Consider the following 11,932-nt stretch of genomic DNA (forward strand, 5'->3'; position numbering starts at 1 on the left):
AGAAATATAATAAGAAAAGAGAAAAGTGAAAGAACATATGATTTTTTTGGCATTTTATAATCATATAAAATGACATCGTTTTGTATTTGAAAAAAAAAAACCCTACATGAAGCAAAGAAAGTACTTTTGTTAAAATTAAAGAAAATAAATATATGTAAAAAAGAAAAAAGCCTATTAATTTAAATTAAATAAAAAATAAAGGAGTAGTACCAACACTGTTGATAGAATAATAAACAAGATTGCTTTTTTATTTTTAAAAGTTATATATAATAATTCATATATTTATATTTATTTATATCATATTTAACACGTTTAAAATATGAAAATTATCGTATTATAATTTATATTAATAAACTAAACACAAAATATATTTTTTATTTTTACCAAAATCTACATATAACTTTTATTAAAATTTTAAACTATATCAATTTTATATATTTTTTTCATATAATATTATATGTGTCATTGTATTATATTTAAAATATAAGATCTATCAAAAACTTGTGTTAAGGGTTTCAATCTACTAGGATGTCTAAGTAAGAGGGCGGGCTTCCAACCGAGGAACTTTGTTCGTACCTGAGCTCTATGTTTATTTTGTTGAGATTGGGCTGAAGCCCATTAAGAGTTTCAATGGTTAGTTAAAACGTACGGCTAGAAGCACATCGGAAAAGCGACTCTATTTTTTTTTTATAAAATTTTACACGCGTGACTGAGTAAAGCCTCGGACCCTGAAAAAAGAAAACGCAACACTACTGCCATGTCACCTCAACAGTAGTTTCTACTTCAACTATCCCCTCCTGTCACCTACAAAAGGGCTCGACTTGCAGCTGGTTTTCAAGTTATTCCCTCAAACAAAGACACTAAAGTAAGTTCCTTTTGTTTGTTTAGGGTTCATTAATGCCGTAGCCCACCAGGGTTCATGTCTCAGACCTTTTTTCGTGTTTCTTCTTGCAGGAGCTCAAAAGAAAGACCTTCTGTTTATTAAAAAAAAAAACAAACTAGTTCTTATTTTGTGGCTAACCTAGAAACCGGAGGATGCTTGTGAGTAAGAGGGAACTTGTTTCTTTTATGTTGCAATATAAATGAAAAAAAGGAGTCTTTTTTTTTTTTTTAGTACTGGCTTTTGATTTATTAACATTGTTGTTGTACATTTACATTGTTTAGGATTTTTAAGAAAAGTGTTTGCGTTTTTGGGTTTTTTTCTGTTTTCTTCATTGTGGATTTTAGGAACCAGAGAAGATGACTCTTGGTGGTAGTGAGGCTCAGATGAATGATTCCAAACCAGGTATGGAAGAAACTGAAGCTGAAGCTGACGCTAAAGCCCCAATGGACACAGAAACAGAAGCTGCTGAAGTGAAAGACCAAGATCAAGTTGAAGAACCTATCAAACTTGAAGAGGATGGGAAATTGCAGGCTCAGTTGGTTGGTGACAACCCATACACTGTGGAACAACAAGCCGTTGCCGACCAAACCCACGGCAATGAGGACACTAGCAAAACTCTCAATGTTGTTGATGCTGATGGTCAAAATGAAGAAATTTTGAAGTTTGAGCAGAATGATGTTGCTGAATTTAAGGATGTTGAGGACAAATCATTGGCTGAAATTGTTACCAAAATAGAAGTTGTTGAACATGATGATACCCCCATTCATTCACATGATAATGGACTTTGTGGAAGCCCCAACTCTGACATAAAACCCCAAGATGATGACAATTGGGAGCGAATAAAGGATTTGTCTACAGAAAGAGAGATTAAGATGCAAGTGGCCATGACAGAACTTGGTGACAAAAACACTAACCTATGCTTTGACAACGCAGGGTCAGACACGGAGGAGGATCAAGCAGCCTTTATAAAGGAGGTTGAAGCTTTTTACAAGGAGAAGAACCTTGAATTCAAGCACCCTAAGTTTTACAAAGAGGATTTAAATTTGCTCAAGTAGGCCGTTTCAAGTTTGCATGTTTGTGGAAACTGTTCTCTTTTTTAAAAAAACTTGTCTCTAACCATTCTGCTCTTTTTCATTTGACTAAAGGTTATGGAAGGCTGTTATCAAATTGGGGGGCTATAAACAGGTTTGCCTTAAAGTCTTCGTTTTTCATTTCTTTATAGATTTCCTATCCTACCTGAAACTCTCCCTCTCTCTGCGTTTTATCTTCTCCAATTTCATAACATGCTTGTACATTACATTAAAAGATGACTAGTTTAATCGAAAATATAAAACTATAATTGAATAGTATATCAATCTTTTAATATTTTGGTAACATGTGGTTTTCCTCATTCTGAGTTCCGAGGAGATGCCTGTATATGCAGTATCTGCCTGTAAAAACTTGTTGCTGTCCTTGACATTGAATTGTTGTAGTTAATTGAGTTGACCAACTGGAAAAATTGCCGTTAATTTAGCTTTTGTGCTTATTTATAGTATTAAAGAAAACCATTCATTTGGTTCTTATGGTTAAGAATAAGACACATTATGAACTTGTTTTTTTTTATCCATGCTGTGGAATTTGTAGGTGACCTCATGCAAATTGTGGAGGCAAGTGGGAGAATCATTTAATCCTCCCAAGTAAGGATACCATCTTCTTTGCTGTTGATGTCCGTCTTCTAGCTTAGCAACCAATTTCCAAGACTTAAGTACACAAAGCCTGCATTTTCCTTCTATTAAAACTAACTTGTTGAATTGTTGATGATTTTCAGACTGTCTTATGTATGTGAAAATCTTTTGGTAAAAAAAATTATATCTGTTAGCTCAGTCTTTTGTTTTTATGAATAAATTTTGTTAACAAGGCACCCTCCTGTCCTCTTCTCATGGTGATGGCTAATTTTCTTGCTTTAGTCACATTATATGGTTTATTTATTTATTTGTTTGTTTGGCATAGGACCTGCACTACTGTATCGTGGACGTTCCGTATCTTTTATGAGAAGGTTTTGCTCTAATTGTTAATTTTTGTTAATTAAAGAAAACAGATATACTTTGTGAATTAAGGCCCGACCCCCCATGTCTTCCACTGTCATATCTAACTTTTATTTTCTTTATTTGTTATTTTGACATGTGTTTCTCCTATAATTTGGTTCCATTGATTTACACAGGCATTGCTTGAGTATGAAAAGCATAAAATACATGGTGGCACACTCCCTCACTCTGATGCTTCCTTTATAGAGCCTAATGTGGTTGAAAGTCAGGTAAGCTCTAATAGTTTTAATGCTTGCTGATCAGCTTGGCAAAGCATATTTGTTTCTTTGTCAACATGAATGCTGTTTGTTGTAGCAATATCTTTTGTCTATCACATTTTCCTTCATGTCGTATTTACCTCTGTCATGCCATGAACAAGCAAGATTTTCTGTTGCATATGCAAAATTGATGATAACTTAATAAGAGGATTTGCATCTTGAGGTGCATCTGGTAGTCAAATTGCTGTATTGAAAGTAACAGATGGTGCCTATTTTGGTAAGATAGGGCAGAATGGAAATCATGGAGGTTGATCTTACCTTAAAGGCATGCTTTAAAGTTGGTCCGGGGAGGTGTTCACCCCTGGACAAAAAGTTAATCATTTTCTCCTTGACACTTGTTATGTCCATTGGAAATAGTGATTTTTTAGGAGAAGCAAATAGAAGATGGAGGAGCTTTTACAAGTACCTGAAAAACTCTCTGGATATTGCTCAGAGTAGAAAAGGGGTATTCCCATATGTATTGTGCTGACATGTTAGTTGTTTTGACAGCTAGATTGCCTTGTGGGGTGACTATATAAGTCCAGTTTGCACAAAATGACGAGAGCGATGCTTATTGGTATTTGAAATGATGATGTTCATGTTAAGATAAATGCTGGGTATCCTCAACCATAATAAATTCTTTATGATATGATTGGAATTGGATTTTACATGTTGTCCACATTAACTAACTTGCCATATCATCTGCACTGTAAGCATAAACATGGTAACCTCTCTTTTCTCGTCAAGTTATTAGTTGGCTGATATATGAATTTGTATTAATAAACTTTTATCTGAATTACATATATATTATCCAATGATTTGTAATGAATTGTGTAGGCTGGTAGTAATCAAACTCCTGGGTCAGGTAGGGCAAAGAGGGATGCTGCTGCTCGTGCGATGCAGAGCTGGCATTCTCAGCGTGTTCTTGATAATGGTGAGGTGTGTCATCCAATCATTAAGGTTTGTGGAGAACTTCTAAACTATATGCGCTTACTATTTTGTTTAGTCTTTTCTCATTTTCCCTTTTCAGCTGCCCTGGTCTCACTGTTTTTATGCAATGCTTTTAAATTTTCTAGGACAAGAGCTCTATTCCTACACCCAAAAGTGACAGACAACTTAAAAATTATGGTATTACTAATACACTGGGCTGTCACATTCAACTACTACAATTCTCAAAATTGTCTTTATTTCGGAGACTTTTATTGCCTCAGGTTTATTAAAGCGTAAAAAGCCATCCACTCTGGAGCATGGTGTCCAAGTTTCTGCATTTAAAGAAACAAAACCACAGTTACGACTGCCAGTTACTTATTCGTAAATTTTTCCATTTTGTATAATGTATCAAACAGTATCTGGACTCTTGAAGGTGCCAAAACTAGGCATTCTTTTGGCAGGTTGGATACAATGGTTATCAATATTGGAGCCCCAGCTGATTGGGTGAAGATTAATGTGCAAAAAACTGTTAGTCTTTCTCATCTGTTATTCTTAGAACAGTGTGCCATATTGCTATTATCTATGAATCTCTCTCTCTCCTTCTCACAGATTGACTGCTATGAGGTATATGCTTTGGTTCCTGGGCTTCTGCGTGAGGAGGTTAGTATATCTCTAAATGATTCTCCTTTTCTTGTCCAATGTTTACTGGTATTTATGTTGCTTTTAAAATTGCTTGATTTTTGGGAGGTAAAGCTTACATTGAAGATAGATTTCATTCTAGTGGAAGAGATAAATGTTGCAGATGGAATATTTATTTTTCTGCAATGGAACTTTAATAGGAAATCTGTTTGAGTCCTCAAGTGACTTACTTCCCGATCATAGACCTAAGGAAGGAAGGCTGAGGGAATAGTGGGGGAAAACTTAAGGCCATCCACATAAGCCAACTGTGGAAGAATACATACATTTATGTCTTCGTTGAGAGCCTGTAAGGATTCATTTTAGGCTTGGGCTAGACTGAATTTGATCAGTGGCCTAACCAATATACCATTAGGCTCAACTGCTTAGGTTGTTAATGGAGTTCTTGGTGTGTAAGTTGCATTACTTTAGCCATTATAAATACTACAGGATCTTTTTGGTGAATTTCCTAGAGAGATTTATTGCAACTAGCCAAGTAGATTAATCTTGTCATCTATTTTTTTGGTAAGGTTTTTAATTTAGTACAAATGAGCAACCCAACAAGATTTCCATCAATTGCTGAATCTGTTTACCTTAAACATCTGCCTTTAGATTGTATTTGATTATGGTAGACGAATTACCATAGTGCTTAAATGAATCAGGTGCATGTTCAGTCTGATCCAGCAGGACGCTTGGTTATATCTGGTCAACCAAAGCAACTGGATAATCCTTGGGGTGTCACACCCTTTAAAAAGGTTTGTCAGAGTTGATGAAATTGCAACATAGAGTAGGATGTATGATCTGTTTCAATATTGCAGCATGATTAGGTGACTCTGAAAGTCATTCTCATGCCTATGATGTCCACATCCACATTCAAATAATCAAATTAAAAGGCATACTGGAATCATATACATTGTTCTGATAATAGTTTTTCATTGGTTTATTATTGATATGTGCTTGTATGCAGGTTGTCAACCTACCATCTAGAATTGATCCGAGTCAGACTTCTGCTGTAGTTACCCTGCATGGTCAGTTGTTTGTGCGGGTCCCATTCGAGCTGCCTGATGTATAGGTTGTAGTTTTTACCTTCTAAATATGTAGAGATTTCTCTAGTTTGAAATCTATCTGACATCTAATTCTGCAAAGCACATATTTATTGAGTAGTTTATGCTCACAGCTGATATGAATATGAGTGGAGCTTGGACTGTGTTCCATTGCATGACCAGATTGACAGCAACAATGGCAAGGGAAATGCCATCTTGCATGATCTTCCTTGAAATATTGTTAATAGATTCATCTGATTTAGATTTGGTTTGGTAGAAAGGAGGGAAAGAAAGAAAAAAAAATGTTAAATTGAATTCGATTTTTGTTATTTGAAAGGATCTAATCCAAAATGATTCGCTCTCCTTTCAAGTGCCACCTCTGATATGGTAAACTTTCCCCAACTCTGAAATTTTACGGGTAGTGGACTACGATCAAATCTGCGTGGGTGAGATATAGTGTGCGTGCAGAATTCTGACTACTTATCCTTGGACTTCTTACCCAGCATATTCTTTTAAAAATAATGTTCACTATTTCTGTTTACAGAATCACAATATATAATTACTACATCTTAACACTTCTATGAACATTTTCCTTTGTCGGCAGATCGATTGGTTATTCCTGAAATCTTCCAGCGGAAACTCTTTTTCTAACTTTATCATGTTTTCGTAGTTGTTTTTCCAAAAAAAAAAGAAAACCTTCATCATCTTACCTTTCAGCTGTACATCCATTTGAAACTAATGGAATAATAGTAGTGAAATCTTCTTCACTTTCCTCTTTTCTTGGGATCTGGCTGAGTTTCTCAAGCAGTTGTGTCCACAAAAATTCCAGTCGCATCAACAAAGATGGTTAGTAGTTATTTTCCCTTTTCCAGAAACTATACAGTAATATGTACTTTTTTCTTCAAGAAACAAAAACCGTAAAACTTGACCTTTATGTTCTGCTCAAGGGAATTCAAAGGTACTACCTCCCACACCTTCAGCTTGGGCTGCGCCTCCTGTAGGTGGGTTGATGGCAATCCAGAGCAAGGAAAGTGTGATTGCAATGAGACCGGACCAAACAAAGACAATTGTGGGTGTCTTCCGTCTCCTGCCCATCAAACCCTTGGCAAAAGGATACAAATGAGCCAACACCCAGAAGCTAAAAAAAGCTCCTCCCATGAACTTACTCCATTGTGGTACTGAACTGTAAACCGTCCTTGAAAACGCAATCACAAGGGCGAGGATGTTTATCATGGCGATTACAATTGGTGGGATCATCAATGAAGTCCACTTCACTAGGTACAAATCCGCATAGATATCGTCTTCGTCTTCTCCTGCTGACTTTGAAGTCAATGTGAAAGAGATTTCAATGCCTGCAATCACTTTAAGAAGACCTTGCACACATGCAGCCAAGTGAGAACTGGTTCCAGAGATGAGCCAAAACTGTTCATTCCTCCACCACTCTTCCAATCCAATGCCGGACCATTTCACCTCCAGGATTGCGAGCATGATGAGGCAAATGGTTATAATTAAAAGGTAGACCAAAAATGTAATGTTTAGTGTTTTCACGATGAACTGTCCGGAGATGAGTGAGAGTGCAGGGAGGAAGCAATAGACAATGAGGAAAACGGACGTGAAGGGATAGATGCCGACATTAAGATAAGCCAGACGCTGAAGTATCTTGAGACGCCTGGAAGCAAGCAACGCGTTGTTTCTCGAGAAGAAAATTTCGACTGATCCCGTCGCCCACCGCAGCACCTGGTGAAGTCTATCAGTAAGGTTAATTGGAGCAGACCCGCGAAATGCATCTCGCTTGGTGATGCAGTAAATAGAGCGCCAGCCGCGATTGTGCATGCGATAGCCTGTCACAACATCTTCCGTGACTGAACCATAAATCCAACCTACGCGGTCACCCCATTCAGTCTTGTCCTCGTACCTGTTGGGAAAAATATGGTTTCATCATTTCACTTGGGGGATATTTGTTTTGCGATGTTATTAGGTCTGTTTGTTGATTGGTTTTTCAAGGCTTTATGGTGAAATAAAGTTGACATTTTGTCAGGATAATAAGTGTTGTTTAAAGGAAGCGCATACCAGCAAGAAATGACGGAGACAGCTTCAGCAATCGTAGCGGCATCAAGTGGTTCACGTGGGATCCTGAGAGCGCCGGGGGGCCGTCCAAACTTGATTGCAGGGTGATCTGCAATAGGGCGGCCCCGGAACTCACAGATTGGTATAGACTCTGCTAGCAACGTAGAATTTCCAAATCGCTTTGGCAATAGATTTACATCAAGATCAGGATCAAAGTCACTGGTCGTTAATGGTTGTGTTTCACTGTCTTTGGCCTGAGTCATTCTCTCAGGATTTGGAGGATCGAACCCATATAATGCGAATCGCCTGAACATGCAGCCAGTTCCCACATAAACAGGGCCCTGCAGATGTCATGTTTCAATTTTAGACAATTTCTGACTTGGATTCCTTGAAATAGTGCTTATAGTTTGTACTTAATGAAAGAGAAGAATACCTGCACGCCATCAAGGGCACGCATGTTACCATCAAAAAACACGGTGTTGTGATTAGCATAACGATCAGACGGATCAATGCCCTCAAATCTCTGAGGGAACTGAATGTAGCAGATATCTTCGCCACCTCGATCCATCATAAAGCACATTCCTTCACGAATAGCTTTGCAATTATATATATAGTGATCGCAATCAAGGTTAAGAATGAATGGACCGTTGGACAAAATAGCTGATCCTCGCACCAAAGCATTCATTGCACCGGCTTTCTTGTTATGATCATAGCCTGGACGCTTCTCCCGTGATATATAAACAAACATGGGGAGCCGTATGTCTACATCAGTGAAGTCTACGAGCTTATCTTCGCCATTTCCCATAAGTGGGTCACTACTAGGTGGCTTCAACATCACCTATTCGTTTATGGCCATCGCCATAAGCATTCATGCTTCATCTGATTAGTAATTATGCAGGAAAATGAAACGAAAGACTCAAATAAAAGCATTTTGCATGTATAAAAAGGTTTTGGCATAATGCTTATGTGTACCTGCAGAATTCCAGCATGGTCCCCCTTGGAATGTTCCCTGGAAGGGACAGCCCAAGTTCCCGGCCAATGGGTGCCATCAGCCATCCATGTGGCCTTCAGGACCTTTGGTTTCTCCAAAGGGTCAGCCCCGGTCTCCCTAAGGTGTTTCAGCATCTTCATTTCCTCCCTTGCATTGAATGCCTCCGATCTCCTTCTGATTGAGTCAGGAAGCCCGTTGATCCTCACCTTGAACTCATCATACTCTCTCTTCATACTCCTTCTATCCTTCACAAAGTCGGACCTGCTCTTGTTCTTAGTTGGATCAACTTTTAAGTTGAAATAAGCGTCAGGATTCCTAGGCTCGATATCATGTTTTCGACAAAATGGAACCCATAAATCAGCAAAACTGGCAGCTTCTGCCATTGCCTCAAAGGTGAGGAGGGCGCCTCCATCATCAGAGATGTAACATGATACCTTTTCTACAGGATAATCAACTGCCAAAATAGAAAGGATTGTATTTGCAGTGACGAGCGGTGGCTCCTTCTCTGGATCAGCAGTGGATACAAACAGGTCAACTCCAGGGAGGTCAGAGCGGCCTGTCGGATTAGATGGTGATGACAATTCAAACTTTTCACGGAGGACCTCGAGATCCGTGGAACGGTTAATTGGACAGAGTTTAGGAATCTGATCAAGGATCCAGGAGAAGGCAAACCATATTTCACACACAATTGACATGAGCCACAGCCATACTGCATCATCATTTGGATGCATCAATCTCCAGTGTAGGAAGAAGCCCAGCACCACCAATCGAGTTACAATCAACAACCTATGTAAATGATCAGTAATCGGTTAGTTTACTTCCACTAGTAGCACATTAGCCGATAGTTATGTTCATTTAGTATACTGACGACTTTCTTTCTTTATTTCTTCTTCTCTCATAAGTTATCCAAGAACAAAAGCTGAATTTACATTAAACCTGTAAGGGCTAAGGATGGCTGCAGGGATTGGAATCCTCCGACTTAGGGGCTTCCAAGGCTTATCATTATTCTCCAAGTCCCCATGGAGCCTATCATCCTCATCATCACCATACATGTCATCTTCAGGCTGGAAAGCATTACCATAGCCATAAGTACCACTTGTTTCGAACAACCACCTGTTGTGATCGAAGTCTCCTCCTTGATTCCTTTTCGTCATAGACATATTATTAGCATCCTTTTTACCATTTGGAGCAGGCAATTTTAATGTTCCATTGGAATATTCTGGCCCATCATCGTCATAGTCTCCGACTCTGTATGGTTCCTTGCAACCTGGACACAGACCTGTGTCTTTTTGAGCATCCATGTAGCAATCTCTGCAGATTTTGTACCTGGAAAGTACAGTAGATTTATTTATTTGTGATCAGAATGATATTCCATTTTCTCCTTTTAAACAAAAAATGGTTTTGTTGTTAAACAAAAAATGGTTTTGTTGTAGAACAAACCTGCATTCGCAAGGCGTTACATCATTTCCTCTCTCGTCCTTCATGATCTTGCCATCACAAGCAGCCACTGAACATGAGGCTCCCTTAGCTCCAGCCATCTGAGGATGGCTCACCTCTGAATCAATCACCTTGTCCATCAGATGTGCTCGAGTCGCGCTATTGAAACCCCCAGTGAACAGAGAATTTGAAACGTATTGCTCTTCGGCCTTTGCAGCTACGGAATTATCCATTGGCTGATTGTCTGGAGTGGGAGGAATGTGCACAGTGTAGTTCATGAAATCTCCCGATGACTCCTCTGACATGTCAATGTCCTCTCTTGATAGACTAACATACCGGCCACTTAAAGTTCGTCTAGCAAATTTTACAGTCTGTCCATTGGAATTACGTGAGCCGCCCTGAGAGTTGCTAGAACCACCAGGGCTACGCATTCCCTTCTTAGATGGTTGGGAAGATAGAGATGCCATTGTTGTTTAACTGAAAATTCCCTTTCCCTATCAATTCTTCATGCATAATTAGACATTTGCATTAAATTAAAACTGATCTCTTCACCATTGCAATTCCAGGATAGGATACACTTTCACAAGTTTAGCCTTGAAAGTAAGGCAAGCTCAATTTTGATGCTTGGAAATGTTGTGTTTAGATATGACAGGAAAAGGTTAAGGCAGAAATGTACATACTCAACATGAAAAGATGGATTGGGATGAAGCGATTGTGACCATTGATAATTTCTTTCATTTCTTTTCCACTAATGTTGGGACCAAATTGGAATTTGTTTTGACAGAAAGAGGTGAGAAATGAAGTGTGAATATGGATAAGATTGATGGTGGGAGACCGAGTCCAATGGAAGGAATGTTTTCCTATGAACCGTTTTACGGGTTTCAAGGAGAATTTGTTTTCGTGGAGGGAAGCACATATGTCCGATGTTCGTGTGGATTATTGCACATTCATGCCTAAATTGGTTAGTTGCAAGTCAGTTGTATTCATCAAGTCAACATGCATGGCATGTAGAAAAACAATGGCTCCTACATTTCCTAACTCTTTAACTCTTATCAAGTGGCCTTTATTAGAATTTTGTGTTTGAACCATTCTTAATAAATAATTGTTTTAGTTTAGCTAATGAAATATTTTTATTTCACGATTTAAAGAGTTTGATACATCTCCATTTAAGATATATTTTTAAAAAATAGTCAAATATTTATTTAATTATTAAATAAACATGTCGTAGTTTTATAAATTCGATTATAATTAATTAATGTAACAAACATTTATTAATTAAGGCTTTATTTAATTGACGTTTTACTATTTTTTATATATAAAAATAAATAAAAAATAGAAGACAAATAACAATCCATATCAATATCACCCAAAAGGAGTGCAAAATCTTCAAAATAAGAGATTCTTAATTTTACATAGAAAACTTTAAAGTCATCTTAAGTTGATCGTCTTTTAACAAGAATCCATACTCTTTCTTTAACTTCTTCAACCATATCTCTATTGGATTTTGATTATTAAGAATTTTGGTTTTAATTGAGGGAATTGGAGGGGTATGATGGGTTTTGGGATCCTTAAGTCATTTGGGAGGC

General features: G+C 37.8%; 2 protein-coding genes across 5 annotated transcripts; one reads left to right on the top strand and one right to left on the bottom strand.

Moving 5' to 3' along the window:
- Window positions 1-672: 672 nt before the first annotated feature.
- On the top strand, window positions 673-6,027 carry LOC111294845 (AT-rich interactive domain-containing protein 6-like). Of its 4 annotated transcripts, XM_089745343.1 has the most exons (15): window positions 721-865; window positions 955-1,041; window positions 1,228-1,934; window positions 2,029-2,068; window positions 2,507-2,559; window positions 2,873-2,918; window positions 3,084-3,176; window positions 4,041-4,163; window positions 4,280-4,331; window positions 4,415-4,490; window positions 4,580-4,661; window positions 4,743-4,793; window positions 5,471-5,563; window positions 5,776-5,880; window positions 5,986-6,027. In XM_089745343.1, exons 2-14 carry the CDS (start codon window positions 1,036-1,038, stop codon window positions 5,878-5,880), a joined length of 1,527 nt encoding a protein of 508 aa, XP_089601469.1. In that variant the 5' UTR covers window positions 721-865; window positions 955-1,035; the 3' UTR covers window positions 5,986-6,027. The 4 variants fall into 4 exon arrangements, with proteins under 4 accessions (XP_022743925.2, XP_089601471.1, XP_089601469.1 ...); XM_022888190.2 differs by having other exon boundaries at window positions 673-865; window positions 4,595-4,661; window positions 5,776-6,027; XM_089745345.1 differs by having other exon boundaries at window positions 712-865; window positions 4,041-4,142; window positions 4,595-4,661; window positions 5,776-6,027.
- A 338-nt stretch (window positions 6,028-6,365) lies between these two features.
- LOC111294834 (cellulose synthase-like protein D4) lies at window positions 6,366-10,993 on the bottom strand. Its single transcript, XM_022888172.2, has 6 exons — window positions 10,350-10,993; window positions 9,846-10,235; window positions 8,891-9,695; window positions 8,352-8,756; window positions 7,922-8,259; window positions 6,366-7,766 (listed from the first exon to the last, which is right to left on the bottom strand). Exons 1-6 carry the CDS (start codon window positions 10,811-10,813, stop codon window positions 6,794-6,796), a joined length of 3,375 nt encoding a protein of 1,124 aa, XP_022743907.2. The 5' UTR covers window positions 10,814-10,993; the 3' UTR covers window positions 6,366-6,793.
- Between the last annotated feature and the right edge of the window lie 939 nt (window positions 10,994-11,932).

The sequence above is a fragment of the Durio zibethinus genome, chromosome 16 (genome assembly GCF_047325235.1).
Source record: "Durio zibethinus cultivar Kanyao isolate XHJ-2024 chromosome 16, ASM4732523v1, whole genome shotgun sequence".
NCBI lineage: Eukaryota > Viridiplantae > Streptophyta > Magnoliopsida > Malvales > Malvaceae > Durio > Durio zibethinus.

Coding starts and splice junctions, on each gene's coding strand:
- LOC111294845 (XM_089745343.1), top strand. Junction 3,177..4,040: donor CTAATGTGGTTGAAAGTCAG/GTAAGCTCTAAT, acceptor TGAATTGTGTAG/GCTGGTAGTAATCAAACTCC. Junction 4,332..4,414: donor CAGACAACTTAAAAATTATG/GTATTACTAATA, acceptor TTATTGCCTCAG/GTTTATTAAAGCGTAAAAAG.
- LOC111294834 (XM_022888172.2), bottom strand. CDS start 10,813: ATGGCATCTCTATCTTCCCAACCATCTAAGAAGGGAATGCGTAGCCCT. Junction 9,696..9,845: donor GCCATCCTTAGCCCTTACAG/GTTTAATGTAAA, acceptor TCATTTACATAG/GTTGTTGATTGTAACTCGAT. Junction 7,767..7,921: donor GTCTCCGTCATTTCTTGCTG/GTATGCGCTTCC, acceptor TTTTCCCAACAG/GTACGAGGACAAGACTGAAT.